This window comes from Heterodontus francisci, chromosome 2 (assembly GCF_036365525.1).
Source record: "Heterodontus francisci isolate sHetFra1 chromosome 2, sHetFra1.hap1, whole genome shotgun sequence".
Taxonomy (NCBI): domain Eukaryota; kingdom Metazoa; phylum Chordata; class Chondrichthyes; order Heterodontiformes; family Heterodontidae; genus Heterodontus; species Heterodontus francisci.
Window position 1 is genome coordinate 15,893,856 of NC_090372.1, and position 22,200 is coordinate 15,916,055.

Here is a 22,200-nt window from a genome sequence, read left to right on the forward strand (position 1 = left end):
TAATGATCTGCTGCTGTCCCACTCCATCTCCTAATCCTAATACTACTTAGCAGGAACACTGCAGTGGTCTATGTGAAAAGAAACATGTCGTCTTTGAACCCAAAGCTATTGAGTGTTCCTGGGAAGACTCCGTCAAAAATGATTTCCAAACTGAATTTACAAACAGTGATTCTTAAACCTCTGCTCTTCCCTGAAGTTACATCTCTTGGTCTGCCTGATGAGGAGGCTCCACTCTCCCAAAAGAAAAACTTTGGCACCTGACACTTTTGGTCTGAGTGACATCTAGTGATATCAAAAGCAACACACTCTACACAATTGAATTATAATAAAGTGTTTGCAACTCAAAGAGTTCACGAGGGAAAATTCAGCGAGTGCAGCGTAAAAAATGGATTATAGAATATAGAATCAGCCCAAAAAATCAATTTTTTTTGTCTCATTGTATATCAAAGGCAATAAATGTAATGACATTTATTATTAAAAGACATTTCCAACCTTTTCATGTAAACTTTTAAAGCAACAATAACTTGTTCAAGCGAACTTGCAGAAGGACAAATACTACACCTTTTATTATTTTTTTAAGGCAAAGGAATTCAGAATGTACATGGTATTTGTCTAAATGAAGATCTGTCTTGTCTCTGCAGATTGGTGCATTTACTGGTTGGAAAGTCATTTTAAATTTTGATCATGCCAAGGAGGCAGGTTTCAGGCGACTTCTGCTTTCAGGTGGAGCCAAGGTAAGCTATTTTATAATGATTCCGATAGTTTCCAAATGTCTTGTATGTATAATTTGTCCATATATTTAAAAGGCTTGCATCCGGCACTTGTCCGTGATGTTGAACATTTCGTAAATGTTGTATTCAAAAACATCATGTACCTGTTGGGTCAATAATCTAGATTAGCTGAGATAATCACTTAATGGATACACGTCATATAACCACGAGACTAAATATGAGCAAAGTTACTCAGGTAGCACAAGGATTGAGGAACCAGTAACTAGCACAAGACCACGTACTCAAATAGCTACCATTTTATAACCAAGTACAAAAAACATTTACTCGAAAGGTTTTTAGTAATGCCCTGGGTACATGTTGCTTTTCAAGCCACTTCGCATCTCAAAGTTAAATTTTATGACAATACATGTAAAAGATAAATAATTCTCAAAGTAATCAGTTAACTTAGTCATAAATGTTTTAGCTTTCTAATATTCGTGGACTTTCCTGCTGATATCTCCTGCATTCGGCACAAGATCCACCTTTTGTGCCTCTGCCATTTTTATGTCTGACAAAATCTTTCTGCTAGCAAAACTTCATTCTCCACTGTCAAAGTAAACAAAATTAAGTTTGTACTTTGTGCATCTTGGCCTGACGGAAACTGGACACAACAGAAGTCAAAACCCAAGCGGTACACTCACCGCTCATTTTTCACCCTGCAGATATTTTAATGTTGTTGTTTTCTTGGGTGGCTGATTGCCAGCCTGACTCAGGTGGGAGCCTCATGAATTGGGGTCCTATCACTTAATACACTAAGTATTTTAACTGCCTAGTGAGGTAAGTGTAAGACTTATCTTTGTGGGTGCAGGGGTGCTCCTCCAGGCACCACAGAGAGATTGTGGGATGCTGTCATCTCGGGCTCATTCCCACCTGCAAAACTATTCGTCTGTCTCCCGTCCCTCCTCTCTATGATGAAATGAATGCAAAACTATAAACTTCATTGAAAGAATGCAGTAATATATCTAAAATTAGTACATACCAATTTGGGTTTAATATAGTCCTGTATTAATAACTGATACTGTAACCTTGCTCATACTTCAGGTACTTCCCAGTCATTTGCTACTTGAATACAAAGAAGCCACTCATCTGTTTGCTGACTTCAACAAACTAAAACCAGAGGACCCAAGAGTGAACGTGACTGAGGCTCTTGAACATAATGTGTTGTGCCTCAAACCAGAATATATTGCAGACTATCTCATACAGGTTTGTCCCATGTTGTAAATCTTCTAAAAATGTTGAGAAATTATGTGTCATAGTTTCTTGCTTTTGTAGGGGTTTAGACTAATATAGAACATTACAGCGCAGTACAGGCCCTTCAGCCCTCGATGTTGTGCCGACCTGTGAAACCATCTGACCTACACTATTCCATTTTCATCCATATGTCTATCCAATGACCACTTAAATGCCCTTTAAGTTGGCGAGGCTACTACTGTTGCAGGCAGGGCATTCCACGCCCCTACTACTATCTGAGTAAAGAAACTACCTCTGACATCTGTCCTATATCTATCACCCCTCAACTTAGAGTGTGTGTGTGTAGAGTGTGTGTGTCTGTCTGTAATAACAATAGAAATTGGTCGATCAGCATCAGAAAGGGGAAAGGTTGATTGATTTGGTGATAGTTAAAATTTTTCAGCTGTCACCCAATTCCAGAATGTTCTGTGATGAAGTGCAGCAACCTCCTGTGTGTCTTTACAGTTTCTCTCCCCCCTTAGCTGAAGGGACAGACCCTGGGGTCAGTCTCCACAGGCACGGATTGTCCTCTGATTCCCGGCTCAAATGGCCAATCTGCAACCTCTAATTATACCTGGTCAGTGCAGCAGGGTATTCGACAATAGAGGCATCACAGCTCAGGCTGATTCTCTTCTCCCTTGAGGGAGGTACTGGCAAGCTATCAGGAGAAAGCACCCAGACCTCCTTTACAACCCACTGAGTCCAATTCCAGCTGTCGTTCAGCATCCTGGTTAAATCATCACAGACTGGGATTGTCAGAGTCTGCTCTGTGCAATGGGGATACAGGAGAGGGAAAATTCCGAACAGAATATTCCTGTCAGGTAGGATGTTCCCAAAGACCCATGCACTAATACTGCACTGCATTCCGACATCATTACCTCCGTCATATCTCTCTCTCTGACACTCCGCACAATTAAAGAGAACTTGTGTTTTATCTAGCACCTTTTCCAATCTCAGGACACTCAAAAAGTGTTTGAAGGGTTCAGCTGTGCAATAACTAATAGGGTCTATATCTTTATAACTTTTCTCATCATGTTGCTGTAATGAAAAATCTAATTTTATATATATTATCACACGTAATAGACACAAACCTTTTGGAGCACAGTCATGTGTATCTGTGTTGGTGCCAAAGTGAGGAGAGTCAACTGACTGTCTGGGGTGGCTTGAGGGTGGGGTTGTGGGTTCACTCCCAGGAAGGACCGTTGGTGGGGAGCCCTGATTTTTGGTCAGTCCCTCATCATAGGGGTCGAGCTGTCTTCAGAAGCCAGGGCTCTCTTTCCCCCGAGCTCCCGTTGGGGCTGCTCTGCCTCACTTTCTCAAGCACTTGCCCCTCTTCCTCCTCCATGTTGTCCCACGCTTGTCTTGTCTGGACAGGGTGCGAAAACCAGATGATTAGAATGTTTACCTTGTGACAGGGTGAGGAAGTGGATGGTAACCCTTTGCCATTGTTCTGTGTGGAAGCATTGAATGTCCAAATGGTTGGTGAACTCTCCTCGCCTACCTTGGTTCCTGCCAGAGTCACAAGAGTATGGTTCCCCAGCAGCTCCATTGCGGGGGTCAATGCTCTGAGGCTCGGTATACCCCCACCACTCTTCGCCCTGTACTAGGCATTGTGCACATAGTTGTCCTGCAAATACAAAAGGAAAAGATCAAAAGATGTTACAAGCAATTCCAATGAGCTACTGCTGTCCATGTGTGTTTCCTCTCTGATAGGTTGCTGGTCCACTTGCTTCGTCTGTGTCTTACAATTTACACATGGAAGAAAATATTGGAAATAAATTTCTCGTCTTCCCTAACCTTGTCAAATTATTGACCTTCCTGTGGCACTGGTCCGCTGTCCTGGGGATCATAGGCAACCCACTAAGTGTCTCCGCCACCTCTCTCCAGGCACACATCCTCACTGCTTGTAAAGATTGAACCTCTACTGAGGCTACCACCCTCCCTCACCATGCCTCCATCTCATTGAGAAGGGCCTGAAGGTCCTCCTTCACAAAGCTGAATGCCCTCTTGCAGGCATCCTTTTTATCTTTCATATGTCATCAGCAGGGATGAAAAAATTACACATACTTTCAGAATGCTTTGCATGCTGCTCGGGAGAGTGATTAAAATTGCATCAATTTGCATAATGCTCAATTACTCACTGCAATAAAAGCATTGGAAAATTCATTTAAATCAATTTGCACACTGCTTGGATTACTCATGGCATACATTTGCACGCTGCTCAGATTAAAATTACTCACTGCTCTTAAAACTATAAAGGCAGGGCACATGTCTGCAAAAAAGTTTGCAGAGAGAGAAAAGTATCTTGCCGTGTGATCTTCAGTCTTATAGAACCCCACGCCAGCTACTTGAGGCCCCATTGACTCTGTTCGAGTCACAGTTAGATTACGGTGATACATGGGAGATTTTGCATCCAAGCTTTTGCCAATGACTTTGCATGGAAACTTGAGCATAACTTGACCTTGGTCCAGTTCATTTTGACCACATTTTCCTGATTGGGCCCCTGCTGGATGCCTCAGGCTATTATATGTACTGAAGGATTGAGGGGCAGTGATTTGGATCACATATGCCTCTTTTATGTAAATCCAGAACTAACATCTGTTTTCCTGTTAATCACAGGTGCAGCACACTTCACACATGCAGTGCCTGCCGAGCACTTCACTAAATCATATACTGCAGAAGGAAACCATTCGGCCCATCGTAATTGTGCTGGTTCTTTAAAAGAACTGTCCAATTAAGTCCATTCCTCTGCTCTTTCCCCATAGCCCTACAAATTTCTCTTTTTCAAGTATATATACAATTCCCTTTTGAAAGTTACTATTGTATCTGCATCCACCACCCTTTCAGGCATTGTGCACCAGATTGTAACAATACGCTACATAAAAAAAAGTTCTCATTTCCCTCCCTGGATGTTTTTTGCCAGTGGAGAGAAAATTCAGCTCAAATTTTAGCACTGCCATAAAATGGCAGCAGTATTTATGGTTGTGTTTTTAAACTAGAATAGTTGCTGTTCCAGATAAATTGCAGTTGGCAGATCTGTTTAGATTATTCACAGCATTGGGCAGAAACAGGGTAATTACTATCTGATGGTCTCAGTAAAGCAGCATTCTGTTAAAGCAGTAGATCATTTGAATCTCATTTTTATTGAGGACAGTATTTTGCTAATTAGAGGTAAATAACTTTATGCTATATTGGGTAATTTAATCATACAACATTGTCATTTTACAATTATTAATTATCCAAACGCAACATTTTTATTCGAAAACCAGTTGCACAGGTTGGATAACTTGACACAGTTTTACACCAGGTGGAAGAGGGTTACAATTATTGAGAGCTATAATTTTGGTCATTCATGCCTTGATGGGACACAGTCTAAATTGTCCAGTTATTATACTTTTTTCCCTTTTCAGGAGCATCCTCCTCCGATTGAAAATTACTATCTTACTGATGAGCCTGGAATGGGAACTCGTAAACGAAAATCATCTGGAGATAATTCTGATCCAAAAAAGTGCAGGAAAAAATGAGGTTTCTTAAAGTTTGTATTGCCCTTTTCTGATAAATGTTGTTAACTTCTTTTGGCTGAGCAATATTATCATCTGAGAAAGGATATGTTTTCCTGCCACCACATTTAGGTGCTATAATAGATTCAGTAACTAAACAGCATCAAACTGATTTATAATAACAGGCATCTCAATTCCAGCACAATAAAGGTGCACGTCGGCCAATTTAAAAAGAAACAACAATCCTTCTTTAAATATATGTCCAGCCTCCTCTTGGGTTAGTCAAAAAAGCAAAAGATAAATATTTGACTACATTTTTTGATTGTATTTTAAATAAATATATTTGCCTAGAAAATCTTGGTCTCAGACTGAACTAGTTTTACAGGATCTATTTTCCCTATTTTTTGTACTTTTTGTCTATTTCCTATTAAATTTATCAAGGGGTATGGGGATAGTGTGGAAAAATGGGTTGAGGTAAATCAGCCATGATGTAGTTGAATGGCAGACTGGCTCGAGAGGCCCAATTGCCTACTCCTCCTATTACCCACATTCCTATGAAGGTTGGGGCCTCTGTTTATTTGCACCACCTAAAGCATGATTTCCCCACTGCTTCTCTCTTTACACTCTGGAGTGACCATTCCTTCCTGGATATCCGGATACGTTACGGGGCAGCGCAGTGGTTAGCACTGCAGCCTCACAGCTCCAGCGACCTGGGTTCAGTTCTGGATACTGCCTGTGCGGAGTTTGCAAGTTAGCCCTGTGACCTGTGTGGGTTTCCGCCGGGTGCTCCGGTTTGAGGCAAAACTTGCAGGTTGATCGGTAAATTGGCCATTGTAAATTGCCCCTAGTGTAGGTGGGTGGTAGGGAATATGGGGATTAATGTAGGATTAGTATAAATGGGTGGTTGTTGGTCAGCACAGACTCCGTGGGCTGAAGGGCCTTTTTCAGTGCTGTATCACTCTGACTCTATAACCTACAAAACTCAGAAAAGCTGACACAGCCCCCCCAAAAGTTAACACCTCCAAAAAAATTAAATAGCCTTATAAATGTGTATCACCTGATTTGAATTCAATTAATAAATCTAGAATTAAAAAAGTTAGTCTAATGATGACCATAAAACCATTGTCGATTGCTATAAAAACCCATCTGGTTCACTAATGTCCTTTTTAGGGAAGGAAATCTGCCATCCTTACCTGATCTGGCCTACATGTGACTCCTGATCCACAGCAATGTGGTTGACTCTTAAATGCCCTCTGAAATGGCATAGCAAGCCACTCAGTTCAAGGGTAATTAGGGATGGGCAATAAATGCTGGTCTAGCTAGCGATGCCTACATCCCAAGAATGAATTTTTAAAAACTATTACAAGGGACTAAGTTAAATTTCTTCTCATCACAAAAGCAAAATACTGCAGGTGCTGGAAATCTGAAACAAAAACCGAAAATGCTGGAAATTCTCAGCAGCTCTGGCAGCATCTGTGGAAAGAAAAACAGAGTTAACGTTTCAGGTCTGTGAGACCTTTCAGCAGATTGTGTTTCGTTTTAGTGTTGTGATGAAAGGTCACACAGACCTGAAATATTAACTCTGTTCCTTTTTATTATTAAGGATTCCAGGATTATTAATATTTTGGGACAACATTTACCAATTCACTTTGTTTTACTGAAATCCTTACATGGATTCTTCTTTGCTGACAACCGGAGTTTTGAAGTTGGCTGCATTACATGCTCCTTGTGAGGTCTCTGCAATCTTCATCAAGATTCTACTCCCTCAAAGTGCAGCTGGTTTGCATCCACAGACAGTACATAATGCAGGTCTACGCCCACTATCCTAGCAGCAATCATGACTCCTCCATGACCGCTATATTCCAACCAACCCTCCAAGTTAGAGGCTGTCTATTGGCCGATAAGGGTGATCCCCTCCTGACATGGCTCGTGACTCCAGTTAGGAACCTTTGCACTGCTGGAATACAATGAGATAATGCTACCACAAGGAACATCATTGAGCAAACAATTGCCATCCTCAAACTATGCTTCCACTGCCTAGACCTTTCAGTAGGAGTCCTACACTACTCCGCTGAAAGGGTATCTAGATTTGTGGTCATCTGTTGCAGGGTCTGCAACCTCACTATCGCAAGAGACCAACCCTTACCCCTACCTACCACTGATAAACAGGAGGAGGAGGGCCGTGAATATTTTACTATGTTAAAGATGCTATATAAATGCAAGTTGTTGAAGATAGGCAGTGATCCAGACAATCTTTCTGTCAGGGCTCTAAGATCAGTTCATTGAGGAACACTGCCACAAACCTCATCTGCACCTCCACATTCACCAGCAGTCCCTCACACTCCTTTCCTTACCTTCTCAATAACCATCATGTTCTCTTTGTCAAAACATTTTGGTATTTCCCTCATTTGACTGCAGCTATAAAAACCCAGCACCAAATGGAAAATCAAATAAAAATGTATCAAATGAGTCATTGAATAATGCCTGCAAAATGAAATGAATCACCCTTGTGCATTCCCTTAGAGTGTCCCCAGTATCTGGAGCTTGGGAAGTGGAAAGCTGCTGAGCTTCATTTAAGGGGACTGCAGATGGCAGAGGATGACGTCAGGCAGCTGTGGGCCTAGACTGAGCCTGGGCTGCAGCAGTCTTGTCTGTCTGGTTGACAGGCAAACAGCAAGGGTTCTGGCAGAGTGGCAGTGTTTTTTTTTGAAAAGCATTGCTACATGACAGCATGTCTTACCAACTGTGCTCCCTTTGTTTTCACACTCTACTAATTTAATTACATTGAGAGTGCATGCCCTGCCCTCCTGAGTTAACATCCAGCACATTCCTGCTACAATGGACACTGGTGGCCCTTGGCCCTCACCGATTTCTGTACTGCTCTTGGTATGGGCCTGTCTTGTCCCACGTTTCTAATCATCCATTTCACATTCAAATGAATTATCTCCCTCCCCCTTGAAATACAAACATTGTCACCCTTTTTTTGCTCCTTTCCCCATAATTTTTTTGTGGTCTAAGCCATCCCCTACCTTTACGTCAGTCTATTCACTGTTTAGAATTAGCCTATTTTAATTTTTCATCCACTTATCTATCACATGCTAAATTGTTTTCTGCATGAATATTACCCTTATCTATTTGTCCCTGGTTGGTTTTATTTTCCTAGACCCCCCCCCCCCCCCACCCCACCCCTCTTAGTGTAAATATCTCATTTCTTCCCTAGTTAACCATTTTGCCACTACATCACCACCACACCTGTTCAGATTAGAAAGAGTTGCATTTATATAGCACTTTTCACAACCATTGGATGTATCAAAGCACTTTATAGCCAAAGTACTTTTGAAGTGTAGTCACTGTTCTAATGCAATACGGCAGCCAATTTGCATACAGCAATGTGATCATGACTGGATAATCTGTTTTTGCGATGTTGATTGAGGAATAAATATTGGCCAGGACACGGGGGATAACACCCTTGCTGTTCTTTAGAAAAGTGCCATGGGATCTTTACATTAACCTGAGAGGACAGATAGGGCCTTGGTTTAATGTCTCATCCAAAAGATGGCACCTTTGGCAGTGCAATGCTCCCTCATTACTGGACAGGACTGGCATGTCAGCCTTGATTGTTGTACTTAAGTCCTGGAGTTGCCTCTAAATCAGAAGGTTGTGGGTTTGAGTCAAGAGTGCTACTAACTGAGCCACAGCTGATGCATTTAGCCTGTCCTTGCAGAATAGCTCCATTATTGAATTGAACTGTCCCCTCATTATTTAACTACACACTTCCACGTTACTGAGCTATCCTACCACTGACATCCACCCCCATCCCTGCTTTATTGAGCTATGCTACTCCCATGACTAATACACCCCATCCCTCTCCAGAACTATCTAACCCAAGTACTAAGCTATCTTTCTGCCAGTACTGAACTAACTCACCGCTGCCTTCCATCCCACTTCACTTTCCTACAGAAGTGAGATTCAAGTGCCCTGAAATTAATCACAAAACTGGAAGTGTAATTATATAGAACTTTATTAATGACTTATACTGCACATGAAATAGTTACAATTCAGTGTGTGAATGCATTAAGTGCTTTCACTGCTCTTACAAATATGGTAGCAGTATCATTCAACACTCATCAGGTTTCCAACACTGAGACTAAGGAATGTAGTAGCACACTGGATCAGAATGCACCTTCCATAGTGTCTAGCAATGCCTGCAAATAAATGAAGAGAGTCATGAGAGAAATGGAACATATGCTGACTTCCTGATTCATTATAAATGTAAATTAAATCACAGTGAAAAAGAACAAGTAGACTACATGACCAGGAAAGAACACACACAGGGGAAACCAAAAACATTAAAAACCAACAGAAGTCTGATAGCATATAATCCAAAAGTACAATCAAATTCTGCAACGAAGGGATCAGAGGAGAAAATCTCAATTAGAAACAGTAAATTATAATGGATGATTTAAAGATACTGACCATTATAATTTTATCAATATGTTTAAATATAAACAAGATTTGTGCAAAAATTTTTATTTTCTGTCATCACTCAGAAAAAGTAAACAAAGACTGTACACACTTAAAAGTACCTTATCTGCAAATTGCCTTATGATGCCTTATTGCAGACTGGTCAAGCCATTGAAAAGATTGCCCTAATTTTCTGCTAGCTTACAACATTGACTTACTTGCAATATAAGACAGCATTCTGAAATGGAATGAATACCAAAAGCAACTTGGAAATTTTTAGGGGCAGATATATTTAAAACATGTGATTTTTCACCTTAACATGCTGCTGTAGGAAACAATGTACTCAGATATCAAATTCCAGTGCAACAGATCAGGGTTTCTATTGTGCTGCCCTGTTAATCCCTACAGGTAGCTTTTTGGGCCATCATAATGTACAGATATTAAAACAGGTGTGTAGTCAGAATATGGCCCTAGCCTGTTTCTGGTTAGTATTCTTGATTATTTGCCTGTAAAGTTTCTTTTGGTGTTCATTCCATCCCAGAATACTATCTACAAAGAGATTAAACTCTGAGTTTAGCGTTTATGAGCTACCAGGAAAATTAAGGCAATTTATTTAATGGTTTGAACCTGTCCTCAAATGCTTTGCAACAAGATATAAAGTACCTCATTTTCAACTTGTGTCTACAGTTTTCACCTTTCCCCAGGGCATTGTGTTCCTTTCTCCATCCCCACAACCCATGATGTTACACACAGGCATCAGAAGCCATGCAAGTTTTAGGATTGATGAACATCAATCAGATTTATACACAGATGACTTTGCAGAGTCACAGAATTAGTCTCTTTCTTAATCATATTTCAAGATGCACTGACACACTAGTTGTAGCAGTCGTGTGAAGCTTTGAGGTTGGTCTGAATTCAAATTGCATTCAAACGGAGAGTCTGACCTGGCCAGAGTGAGTAGGACCGGGTCTCCCTGGTGAAGGGAACTTCAGTCTGCTTTGCTGCAGAGTCTGTGCAGCTCTTGATAGCAAGTTTATGTTCTACAAGTTTAGTATTATTGTGAAGCCAAACCCCATGCACTTCTCTAATCAGAAGTTTGCACACTAATTGGCATGCAGCATATCTTATTTGCTGTCGAATGTGACATTTAATATATAAAGGAGGCCTTTGGGGGTAAAACACTCCCACTAGCTAATATAAATGGCTGCAATCAGCACCGCTGGCTGTCAAGTTACATAGAATTTGCAGCACGAAACAGGCCATTTGGCTCAATTGGTTCATGGTCCACATGAGCTTCCTTCCACTCCTCTTCATCTAACTCTATCAACACTATCTTCTATTCCTTTCTTTCTCGTGTTTATCTAGCTTATGCTTTAAATGTATCTATGCTATTCGTCTCAACTACTCCTTGTGATAATGAGTTCTGCATTCTAACCACTCTCTGGATAAAGAACTTTCTCAATTCTCTATTGGATTTATTGGTAACTATCTTATAATTATGGCCCCTAGTCTTGGACTCCTCACAACTGGAAATATTTTCTCTATATTTACCCTGTCAAACAGAAGAAACAGGAGCCAGAGTAGGTCATACAGCCCCTTACAAATGCTTTCATAATCTTAATCGGCTCACCCCCTCTGGCTTTTTTTTTTGAGAGAAAAGAGCCCCAGCCCATTCAATCTTTCCTGGCAGGTGTAACCTCTCATTCTGGTATCACTCTTGTAAATCTTTTTTGCCCTTTCTGCAGTGCTTCTATATCCTTGTTGCAACATGGAGGCCAAAACTGTACCTTAAGTGTGGCCTAATCAAGGTTCTATATGCCACAGAATCGTTACAGCGCAGAAGTAGGCCCATCGCGTCTGCACTAGCTCTCCGAAAGAGCAATTCACAGTTCCATTCCCCCACCTTCTCCCCATAACCCTGCACATTCTTCCTTTTCATATAACAGTCTAATTCCCTTTTGAATGCTTCAATTGAACCTGCCTCCACCAAACTCTCAGGCAGTGCATTCCAGACCTGAACCACTCGCTGCGTGAAAAAGTTTTTCCTTATGTCACTTTTGCTTCTCTTACCAAATACTTTAAATCTGTGCCCTCTTGTTCTCAATCCTTTCACGACTGGGAACAGTTTCTCTCTATCTACTCTGTCCAGATCCCTCATGATTTTGAATACCTTTATCAATTCACCTCTCAGCCTTCTCTTCAAGGAGAACAGTCCTAACTTCTCCAATCTATCTTTATAACTGAAGTTCCTCATCCCTGCAACCATTCTCATGAATCTTTACTCTCTCCAATGCCCTCACGTCTTTTCTAAAGTGCGGCACCCAGAACTGGATGCAATACTCCAGCTGGGGCTGAACTTATACAAGTTCAACATAACTTCCTTGCTCCTGTACTCTATGCCACTTAATAAAGCCCAGGATACTATATGCTTTATTAACTGCTCTCTCAACCTGGCCTGCCACCTTCAATGACATACACATATACATCTAGGTCCCTCTGCTCCTGCAACCCCTTTGGAATGTGTATCGTAACCTCTCTGCTTTTCAATTCTATCCCTCTGGAAATGAACACCAGTGCTTTTTTTTTGATATGGTGTTATTAATCTGTGTTGCTAATTTCATGGATTTGTGTACCTGTACCCCTAGATCCCTTTGTTCCTCTAACCCATTTAGACTCTTATTTTCCGAGGAGTATATGGCCTCCCTATTCTTCTTACTAAATTGCACCACTTCACAGTTGTATGCCATTTTAGTCTGGCTATAAGCAGCCTGACCCCTCAACCTCCGATTTTAAAAAAAATTCCAATGTTTACATTTTCTTCTCGTCATGCTAGGCCCCCATCTGCCAAGAATGCGGCACATCAATTTTGTCACGAACGTTGATTTTTAACTGTTGTTGAGGCAAGGAAATGACTTGTTAAACAGATCAGCCGTGATTGGAAAAAAAATTTACGTACTAACAGACATCGAAGGTGAGGCAGCACATTCCAGGGCCTGCTAAGTAGGATACAATCCACCAGGGCCAGGACTGGTTAGACCAGCTGGTCACATAACCACCTAGCTGTTCCAGGGTTTTCTTTTCAACTGGCCACATAGAGTTGAAGGAGAGCATCTGTTTGCTCCTGGACTGAGAAGGTCTCTCTCCTGTCTGCTCCCATCTCTTTCTCACAAGCCTCTAAATGCACTGAAGACACATGAACCCCAAGAGAGAAAAGTCTCCTACAGCGAACAAGGTTTAAGAATAATACTGGGCCCCAACGAAAAGTAAGATCTACCTGCAATCAAGGACTCTACAGTGAGCTCGAAGAACCGTAACAAAAATTCTTCAGATACTGCCTCAAACTTTTCCATTTTCTTCTGCCCTTTTCTGTCTCTATTTGCATGTGTGTATCGCATTGGCATGCTAGCGTGGGCATGTCCTGCATCCGTAGGCAGTAACCAAATTAGAGTTTAAGTTTAATAAATTTCAACTTTTCTTTAAACCTAAGAAAGCCTGCTTGTGCTGGTTTCTTTGCCTTATAATGAGAAAGCGGTGAACAAGGATTCACCAAGGCGGGAGCTAAAAACAGTTTAAAATTAAACCCTGTTACGTAAGACCAGGTGAAGGCTGAGAAGGACCCCTAGACATCTTTCTTGCCTCTTCATAATACTTCCCATACAGATTAGGGAACACGTTAAGTTGTAGCAGCTATGCACGTGCTGATGTTGCAGTGTCTGAATCTTCCTACACTGGCTTGCTTAAGGCCTTGTCCAAGTTCAACATTACTGTTACATGGCTTTAACTACTTGCACTACTCTGCTGCCTATATCCTAGATATAGCAATTCTCAATTTCCGTTCACCTATTAGCACTGCTTGCTGACGTACATTGGCACCCAGTCTGACAGCGCCTCAAATTTAAAATTCTCTTCCTTGTTTCCAAATCCCTCCTTGGCTTCATCCCACTCAATCTCTAATCTGTCCTCCAGCCCAACCCTCAGATTGCTATGTTCCTCCAATGCATGCCTCTTGCACGCACTAATTTTCTTTGCTGCACCATTGGTCGCTGTCCTTTCAGCTACCTAGACCCTAAGCCTCTCTGCATTCTGTCCTTCAAACCTACCTCTTTGACCAAGATTTTGATCGCCTGTCCTAATTTCTCATGTGGCCTGGTGTCAATTTTGTTTGATAATTGCTTCTGTGAAGTGTCTTGGGATGTTTTAAATACAAGTTAAGGTTCCACTGTCACTTTTAATGGCCTGTGTATCAACATACCAAGACACCTCTATTCTATTTACCTATTCTGATTTCCATTTTTTGAATTGAAATGCATCTGCCATTTATCAGCCCATCCTACTAGCCTGTTTGTGTCTTCCTACAGTCCATCACAATCCACTTTGCATTGCGATAATCAATACATTTCAGTGTGATTCTCTCAATTCTTATGTTCAGATTTTTACGCCTGTGAAATGGCACTTGTCACATCTTTCCAGTCCAAGAAACTTATTTAGAGATACAGCACTGAAACAGGCCCTTCAGCCCACCGAGTCTGTGCCGACCATTAACCACCCATTTATACTAATCCTACACTAATCCCATATTCCTACCACATCCTCACCTGTCCCTATATTCCCCTACCACCTACCTATACTAGGGGCAATTTATAATGGCCAATTTACCTATCAACCTGCAAGTCTTTTGGCTATGGGAGGAAACCGGAGCACCTGGAGGAAACCGACGCAGACACAGGGAGAACTTACAAACTCTACACAGGCAGTACCCAGAATTGAACCCAGGTCGCTGGAGCTGTGAGGCTGCGGTGCTAACCACTGCGCCACTGTGCCGCCCTAACTTTTACTCAAACGATGTGTGTGCTCTTTAGCTATCTCTATCCATGCCATATTCTCCATCATTCCTCATTGTTATACCTTAAATGTTTTTTGAAAATCCACATGAACCACATCTATTGCATTTCTTTTATCTCTCTTTATTGTTCAAAGAATTCTGTTACAAAGAATTTTATAATGTTCATCAAATGTAACCCATCTTTTAGAACCCACTGTTGAATGGCCTTGATTAATTAAGGTTTTTTTCCCAAGTGCTTAGTAATTTCATTCTGTTCAGTGAATAGACCACAACATAAACAAATACTTAAGAAAACCTAGGCGGCTTAGGTTAGTCACCCCCACAGATTCTGCAATTGCATAATACAGCAATAACCATCTTTGGTCACAGCTCATTCTGCTAGAGGAATGCTTGGTTAGATGTGAAACACACATCATATACATTAGATATTTGCACACTAACTGCTTGGTCAGTACACACATCTACCAAATGTTATCACAAATATTTCCACCTGATCTATAAACTTTAAATAATTCCACTCCTGTCCCCATAAAGTGTTATATATATATATATATATATAAAATCATATCCCAAAGTGGATCTCGCTCAGGAATTACTATATCTAAGATTCCAGGTACATATGTTACCTACCTTGGTAAGGTCTTTCTTCAAATTAAGCCTCCACGTACTTCAGGATTAGCCTAAGATCTCAATTTGGGAAAGGATGCGGTGAAACAAAAAGGAAGGAAAAACAAGTAAGTCAGGCAATGTAATCTCTTCACACAGGTCATCCTTTCTCATAACAGATGTGTAACTATTACATTTTCTCTTCCAGAGGTGGCACGTAGTATCAAATAAACAAGATGAGTGAGAATACGGTGTATTTAAAACACTGCTAGATTCTGTGAAAAGGCAAAGGAGGGTGGGGCACTTCTTATGTGCTGGAATAACTTTTAAAAGAATAATTTTGAACACATAACAGTTATCTGCTGTCCACTTACAAACTGGTTTGCTCATTTGTTTCCCACATGGAAGATTCTACCTACAAGAAAGTCTTTTTCAGCAACAGGGCAGCCAGTCAAAAAGCCAACGGCATTAAGAGGCTGTTGTCAGTTCCCTGGAAGCACGTATCTGAGATGAGATTCTGAACATCATATTTGATTATTCTACAGTTGCATTGGAATACAGAAACCCAGTCAGGGTCAGTCACTAAATATCTCCCTCAAAAGCTGGCCCTGGGAAAGATACAGTCGATATAGTTCTAGTCCTTAAAGCTCAAGAAAATTATGCTCTTCTGTTCAGACTGTCCAAATGGAAAAACAGTATTGCATCTGTGTACAAAAAACAAAACAAAGGCAAACCCCAATAAGTACAGACTAGATCAAAGCCAGATCCCAGTGGCTATTATTTAAAGTTATTGTCAATTAAATTCCAGTCTCTATTATTCCTACTTGCAATCTGGTCCCAGTTTCTCCTCAGAGCAAACGTCTCACAGCTTCACAGTGGCAAGTATGGAAATTGTCTTCATGTGTAGCAGTGATTGTGACTCCTGCTGTCTCTGAGGTCAAAGGCAGCACTTGCTCAATCACAGATGTTGAACCATGCATCAGATAATGAGAAACTTGCAAACCTTTAAATTGAAAAATTAAGAAGCTCCAAGCTGGATGTATGTGCTGCACTTTCAAACCATGAACTTCTGGAGAGGATTTCTGAGCAGAATCGCTCCTTTATTTCTTTCTCATTTCCTCATAAGCAGGAAGATAGAATGATTTTATAGGCATCATCTCAAAAGCAACAAAACTAATTTGAGCACCAAGACAAGAACTTTGGAAGTATTTCAAAACAGCTGAATTAGGATTAATCCAACAATTTACATGTTCCATTTGCAAAGACTTTTGAATAGGCAGTTTATGCTAGAGGTAATAAGCCCCTATAAACCTCATGGTGTCAAACTGACAGTTTTGCAGTTAGCCTCCAAGTTAAGGAAAATTGCTTAGATCTAATCTGGAGGTAAGAGAGGTTGGTGCAGTCCCGTTCAATTCGAGGTCAAAGAACCACAACTCCACAAGGGATGATGCATTACCAAGATTACTCCCCTTTAACACTTTTACTAGGTTCTTGATACCCGTAGAAACTTAAATGCTTTGCAAATGCGTATGGAATGTTTTACAAGAGGAAAAGGCTGGCAGGGACCATTATTTTTCTGTCTTCAATGCTCGTAAAAGCAGGAATGATCTTGTAACTTGACGATAGAGTCATTTTGGGAGGAGGGGTGAAAACACAGCAGTTATTTCTTTTCATCTAGGCTGTCTTCAGTACGGTATTCAAGGAGTGCTCCATCGCTGGATGTACTATCTATCGAGGTTTGATTTTAAAATTGAGTTTGCTGCCTGTTGGAGTGGATGTTAAAGATTTCAATACAAATTTCACTCTTCTGGCCAACATTTATCCCTCAGCCAACATCACACAAAGAAACTAGTCATTCACCTCTGCTGTTTGTGGAACCTGGCCACACAGATTGAGTGCCAGGTTTGCTTACATAACAATGAGTGTAGTTCAAAATTAATACATTAGTAGTGATGTAGTTTGGGATGTCCTGTGGATGTGTCGGAACATAGGAGCAGGAGTAGGGCATTCAGGGTCTTGGAGACTCTGTAACTAGATTATGGCTGATCTTCTACCTCAATGCCATTTTCCCATACTATCCCCATATCCCTTGATGGCTTTAATATCTACAAATCTATCGATCTCGATCTTGAACATACTGTATGACTGAGCCTCCACAGCCCTCTGGGGTAGAGAATTCCAAAGATTCACCACCCTCTGAGTGAAGAAATTCCTTCCCATCTCAGTCCTAAATAGTCCACCTCTTATTCTGAGACTGTGACTCTTGGTTCCAGACTGTCCCCAGCCAGGGGAAACATCCTTCCTGCATCTACCCTGTCAAGCCATGTGAGAATTTTGTATGTTTCAATGTATGTTTATAAACTCTAGATAATACAGGCCCCATCTCCTCAATCTCTCCTCATAAGACAATCCCACCATCCCAGGAATTAGTCTGGTGAACCGTCTTTGCACTCCCTCAATGGCAAGTATATCCTTCCTTAGGTAAGGAGACCGAAACTGTACACAATATTCCAGGTGCAGTCTCAACAAGACTGTATACAATTTCAGCAAGACATCTTTACTCCTGTACTCAAATTCTCTTGGAATAAAGACCAACATAACATTTGCATTCCAAACTGCTTGCTGCACCTACATGAAAGACAAATAATCTTTCTTCTTGCAATGATAGGCTTTTATTTTCTGTTCATTAAAAATACATATTTAAGTTAGGCTTATAAAAATTGGCATCACAGTTCACTTGAATCCTTTAATTTGCTACAGAAAATAAATTATTTTAACTTAAGTCCAGTCGTATCAGAATGTAAGATATTGTATAAAGCATCTTCCCAATTGTACAGAGCACAACAGGAACAAGAGAATAGTTTAAGGGTCATCTAGATCTCTGCAAGATCTATTTCATCAACATGTGTGCCAGAGATCATCAGTAAATTTTTAAAGGCAGCCAGCTTTCTAGTTAGAACGTATACATGGTGGGGAAATTGCAATGTTAATTGAGGTGTTTAAAATATAAAAGAATGTCAGAGGGTTGATACGGGGAAGCCATTTTTTCTAGTGAGAAAATCAAGAACAACGCATAATCTCAAAAATTAGAGCCAGGCTATTAAGGAATGAAATCAGGAGCACTTTTTCCACAGAAAATGATAGTGGAAGTCTGGAATTCTCTCCCCAGAAAGGCTGTGAATGCTGGATCAAATGAAATTTTCATCACCAGGATTGACAGGGTTTTTTTTATTTGAGTATTAAGGAATATAGAGGCAGGTAAATGGAGTTGAGATACAGATTATCATGATCTGAGTGCTGGAAAAGCTCAAGGCACTGAATGATCCACACCTGTTCTTATGTGGTCCTTTACACAAACTTCTGTCTCTAAGAGAGGAAAAAGTGTGCATGGGGAGCTATATAAATAGTTATTGGATTTGTTTCTACAATTCTTCATAGAGCAAGCTCCAATCTCAAACAACCCAAAGGGGAGTCAAAGTGGCTTTCCAATGAAAGGGAAGAACGGAAAAATCCATAAGCGGTCACCCATGGTCATTTGCAAATGTACATCTCGGATGAACAGAGAGGCATTGTAAGAGAAAAGTTGCCTTTCCTATTCTCAGTCAGGGAGTTGTCAACAGCTGATTTTGGGATAACAGGTAATTCTAGTTTTAAACATATGCATCAGGGAGCAGTTCCTTTCGTACAAGTTGAGCATTTTACACAAAAATATGCCAAGTCATTTAAAGCCAATCCCTGGCCATGCAAACGGGCAAAATGTCCATGTTTCTGCAGGGACTTGCCTTCTGTTTTAGTGTATTTCAGTTTGTAATATCAAGGGGAATCTAAATTCTGCGATGCTTTCAAAAATGTTGGGAAGTGGGCTTGTTGAGTTACATTGTGCATGTTGTCAGCATATAGGATAGTTAGTGTTCAGTCCCTCCCACCTATACTATGAGGACATATCACTAGAGGTTCTACAGTCACAGCAAACGGGTAGTTGGTGTGGGGATGCTGGCAGCCATACAATAGGGGTGCAGGGAAGCTGGGATCAGTGGTGCATCCCGTCGATGTAGGAGGCTGAACACAGGGTTGCAATCTACTTCTGTTGCTGAATTCCATGACCTAGCTGTTGCATCGCCATGTTCCAATGGATATGTAAAAGACTGGAAATACATCTCAAACACCTCTAGGTCCCAAAACAAGATGAGACACTTGACCTTAACGAGCAGCCCAGACCAAGTGATTTTGGCAATCTGGCATGATGGGGAGCTCCTAGGAGGACTCACCTCTGGCAGATGCAGCATCTTGCATAAAAAGGGGATCAGGTCAGCTGCTGCATGAAGACCAAATTGTGCTAAATTTAACCAGTTAGTTGGCAAAGTTCACTTCCCTGTATGACCATCACTTCAGTGCGGGCCCGTAGCTTGGAACTTTCCTTCCACTTTCCAAAAGCCATCTACAAATTTATCTTCCTACATATTGTACCCAAACGCCACAAGTTTTATTGCTGCCTTTCCCAGAAAGGCTCTCTCCTCGACACATTCCAGTCATACCCTTCTTTCTGGCGAGCAATCTGCAGATCCCTAGGAACTTGAGTAGCCTCACAATCCCAAGGACTCAGCTCAGTGCTAGTTGTGCTTGCCCATTGGAATGACAGCTCCCTGCATTGAATAGGCTAGCATCAATATTAATAGCTGCAAGGTGTATTTTCAAGGGAGCTAGTAATTAATTTATTCCCCCACTTTGGAACTGGAGTCCTCCCATAACTAAGAATGGGGCATTTGAATCACAGCAAGTGATGTTTGGCTTCTGCCTGGAACTCAGAAAATACCAAGCAGTGTGGTCCCAATTTTTGATACTCAACACAAACTGCCCTGAGCACAACAATCCACCCTAAAAGGGTAATGACACCAATTAGCTGAACTATTGATATGCACAACTCCTGCTCCAAAACTGAGCAACTTCCCAAACCTAAGACCAAATATCAAAACCCAATCACTGTACTGCTCCGCTCCCAATGCAAGCAGTTATGCAAAGAAACCCAAATGTTGTCAACACACTTGCTACAAGCAATGGTTTATAAAGTGCAAGAATGTGCACCAATGTGTTCAGTAAAGTTGAAGACTTTCAGAATCCAATAAAATCAAGTGTAACAGTTTAAAATAAACCTTTCTGAAAATGGCCTTCTCTTACCATATCCAAAAGAACTTTTTAGATACTGTCCACTTGCAATAGTACTGCAAAAATCAAAGAAAACTTCCAATGCAGTTCTGCTTTCCTCAGTTTTACCTGACCAATTTTCAGTTTATCCTTCTAAATGTGTTAGCAACAATAAAAGCCCGCTCTCTTACCAAAGCCACATGAAACAAGGATCCATAAATTTTCAAAGCTAAATGAGGAAGAGGTATGGTCAGGAAAGAGACTTCTGTACAAACCATAAAATAGAAAACAGGCTTTAGAGACAAGTAGCACAAAACAGATTAATCTTTTCAAATTATATCTTCAGCCGAAATGGATCCACTCAGCTAGTGCAAAAATGGTTACTGTCCATATTTCAGGCTCTCCAGAAATTAGGCTTATTAGCACAACTAAGAGTGATCTCACCTGAGCTTTACACCTGGAACATCCTTCTGATATCCACACAGTTGAACTTTTTGTGCAGTGAAGTGGTGAGTTGGACAAGCCTCCTGTTGGATGGTTTGCTCACTGGAAGCTGGATTGTCAATACAACTTTTTAGCTTTCTGCATCCATGTCCAGTCTCAAACAAATATAGGCATAAATGCCTGGCTTGTGCATCTATATTTCAGTACTGTACCGTGCTCAATCAAACCAGTAAGTTCTGTATTTGGGGTCCAGAAATATTGGAGTCAGCCACAGTACGAGTTCCAACTTGCTAAGTATTTGAGGCCAAGTTCAGTGGGCCCATGTGTCTAGCAATGAATTCCCCTCGTCTACGAGATGGTGGTGATAAAAAAAAAAGCTTGTACTCTTTTGGAGTATTCTTGGACTTTCAAAAGTATTTTATTGTAGTTAACCAGTGAAAAGAAGTGTTGGGAAATTATTGGGTCATAAGATGTGACTGCAGGATGATTTCAGCGCCCCTATAATGGTTGCCTACCATTTCTGCGTAGTATACTTAACTATTTTAGGTATGTCAAATGTAACTGCATAAATAGCTAACAACCAGCAGCTGTACAGCTGAGAATCTAGCAAAGGCTTGCCCCAGACGAGTTTCATCTAGCCCATCCCTCTTGTATTGCTCTTCTAAAGTTGGTGCTTTCCTCAATGGATTTGTTTTTAAAACTATAAATTAATTAGCTCCAGTAGCCACCTTCAAGCAGCAGACCTTAAGACCAGCTTGAGGTTTTCATATAAGAATCTCAAATTTCACAATCATTCAGTGAATCAGTGTGAACACCACATTGGCGTTTGCTACTGTAATCTCAATTAAAATGGAACACGATTTGCATATGTTAACACCTTCCATATTTAGGAATATAAAACATCCAAGATCAGGGGAAGGTCAGCTGGCCCATTGAACTTTGCTCTCTTACAACTGCAGCTCAACACCCAACTAGATTTTGAAACCCTCTATCCAAGAATCTGCTAAATAAGGTGAAACATTTATCAACCTGTTAGGATTTCCTCCCCCCCCCCCCCCCCAATATCTCTAAATCTTATTCCAGCTTTAAATGTATTCTTTTGGTCCTACTGGTTTGACTTTAAGTAACATTCTGGGTTTGGCTTACATCAATTGCTTTATCTACCTCAGATAAGCTCTTCTCAAATTGTAACCCATTTTAT

The 22,200-nt window shown here is 40.9% G+C and overlaps 2 protein-coding genes and 1 long non-coding RNA gene across 8 annotated transcripts in view; 1 reads left to right on the top strand and 2 right to left on the bottom strand.

Annotated features, from left to right (window-relative positions):
* topbp1 (DNA topoisomerase II binding protein 1) overlaps positions 1-5,855 on the top strand; it is a 94,800-nt gene extending 88,945 nt beyond the window's left edge. For all 3 annotated transcript variants that reach the window (XM_068054753.1, XM_068054763.1, XM_068054773.1), the window contains exons 26-28: positions 642-734; positions 1,812-1,973; positions 5,411-5,855. In XM_068054753.1, coding sequence (XP_067910854.1) covers positions 642-734; positions 1,812-1,973; positions 5,411-5,524 — 369 coding nt within the window. In that variant the 3' untranslated portion in view covers positions 5,525-5,855. The remainder of the gene's footprint in view (positions 1-641; positions 735-1,811; positions 1,974-5,410) is intronic.
* On the bottom strand, positions 568-3,889 carry LOC137382632 (uncharacterized). Of its 2 annotated transcripts, XR_010977244.1 has the most exons (4): positions 3,798-3,889; positions 3,502-3,627; positions 3,092-3,366; positions 568-1,676 (listed from the first exon to the last, which is right to left on the bottom strand). It is a non-coding gene; the product is annotated as an uncharacterized lncRNA (long non-coding RNA). The 2 variants fall into 2 exon arrangements; XR_010977243.1 differs by having other exon boundaries at positions 3,092-3,627.
* A 3,648-nt stretch (positions 5,856-9,503) lies between the features above and the next one.
* Positions 9,504-22,200, bottom strand: part of cdv3 (carnitine deficiency-associated gene expressed in ventricle 3) — a 33,012-nt gene continuing 20,315 nt past the window's right edge. Inside the window, exons 5-6 of one of the 3 annotated variants that reach the window (XR_010977230.1) lie at positions 15,438-15,494; positions 9,504-9,705 (exon numbers count right to left, since the gene is read on the bottom strand). Coding sequence is in view for 2 of the 3 variants with exons in the window: in XM_068054792.1 (XP_067910893.1) it covers positions 15,460-15,487 (28 nt within the window). In the remaining variant the exon portion in view is untranslated. The other 2 variants (XM_068054792.1, XM_068054802.1) reach the window with 2 other exon arrangements.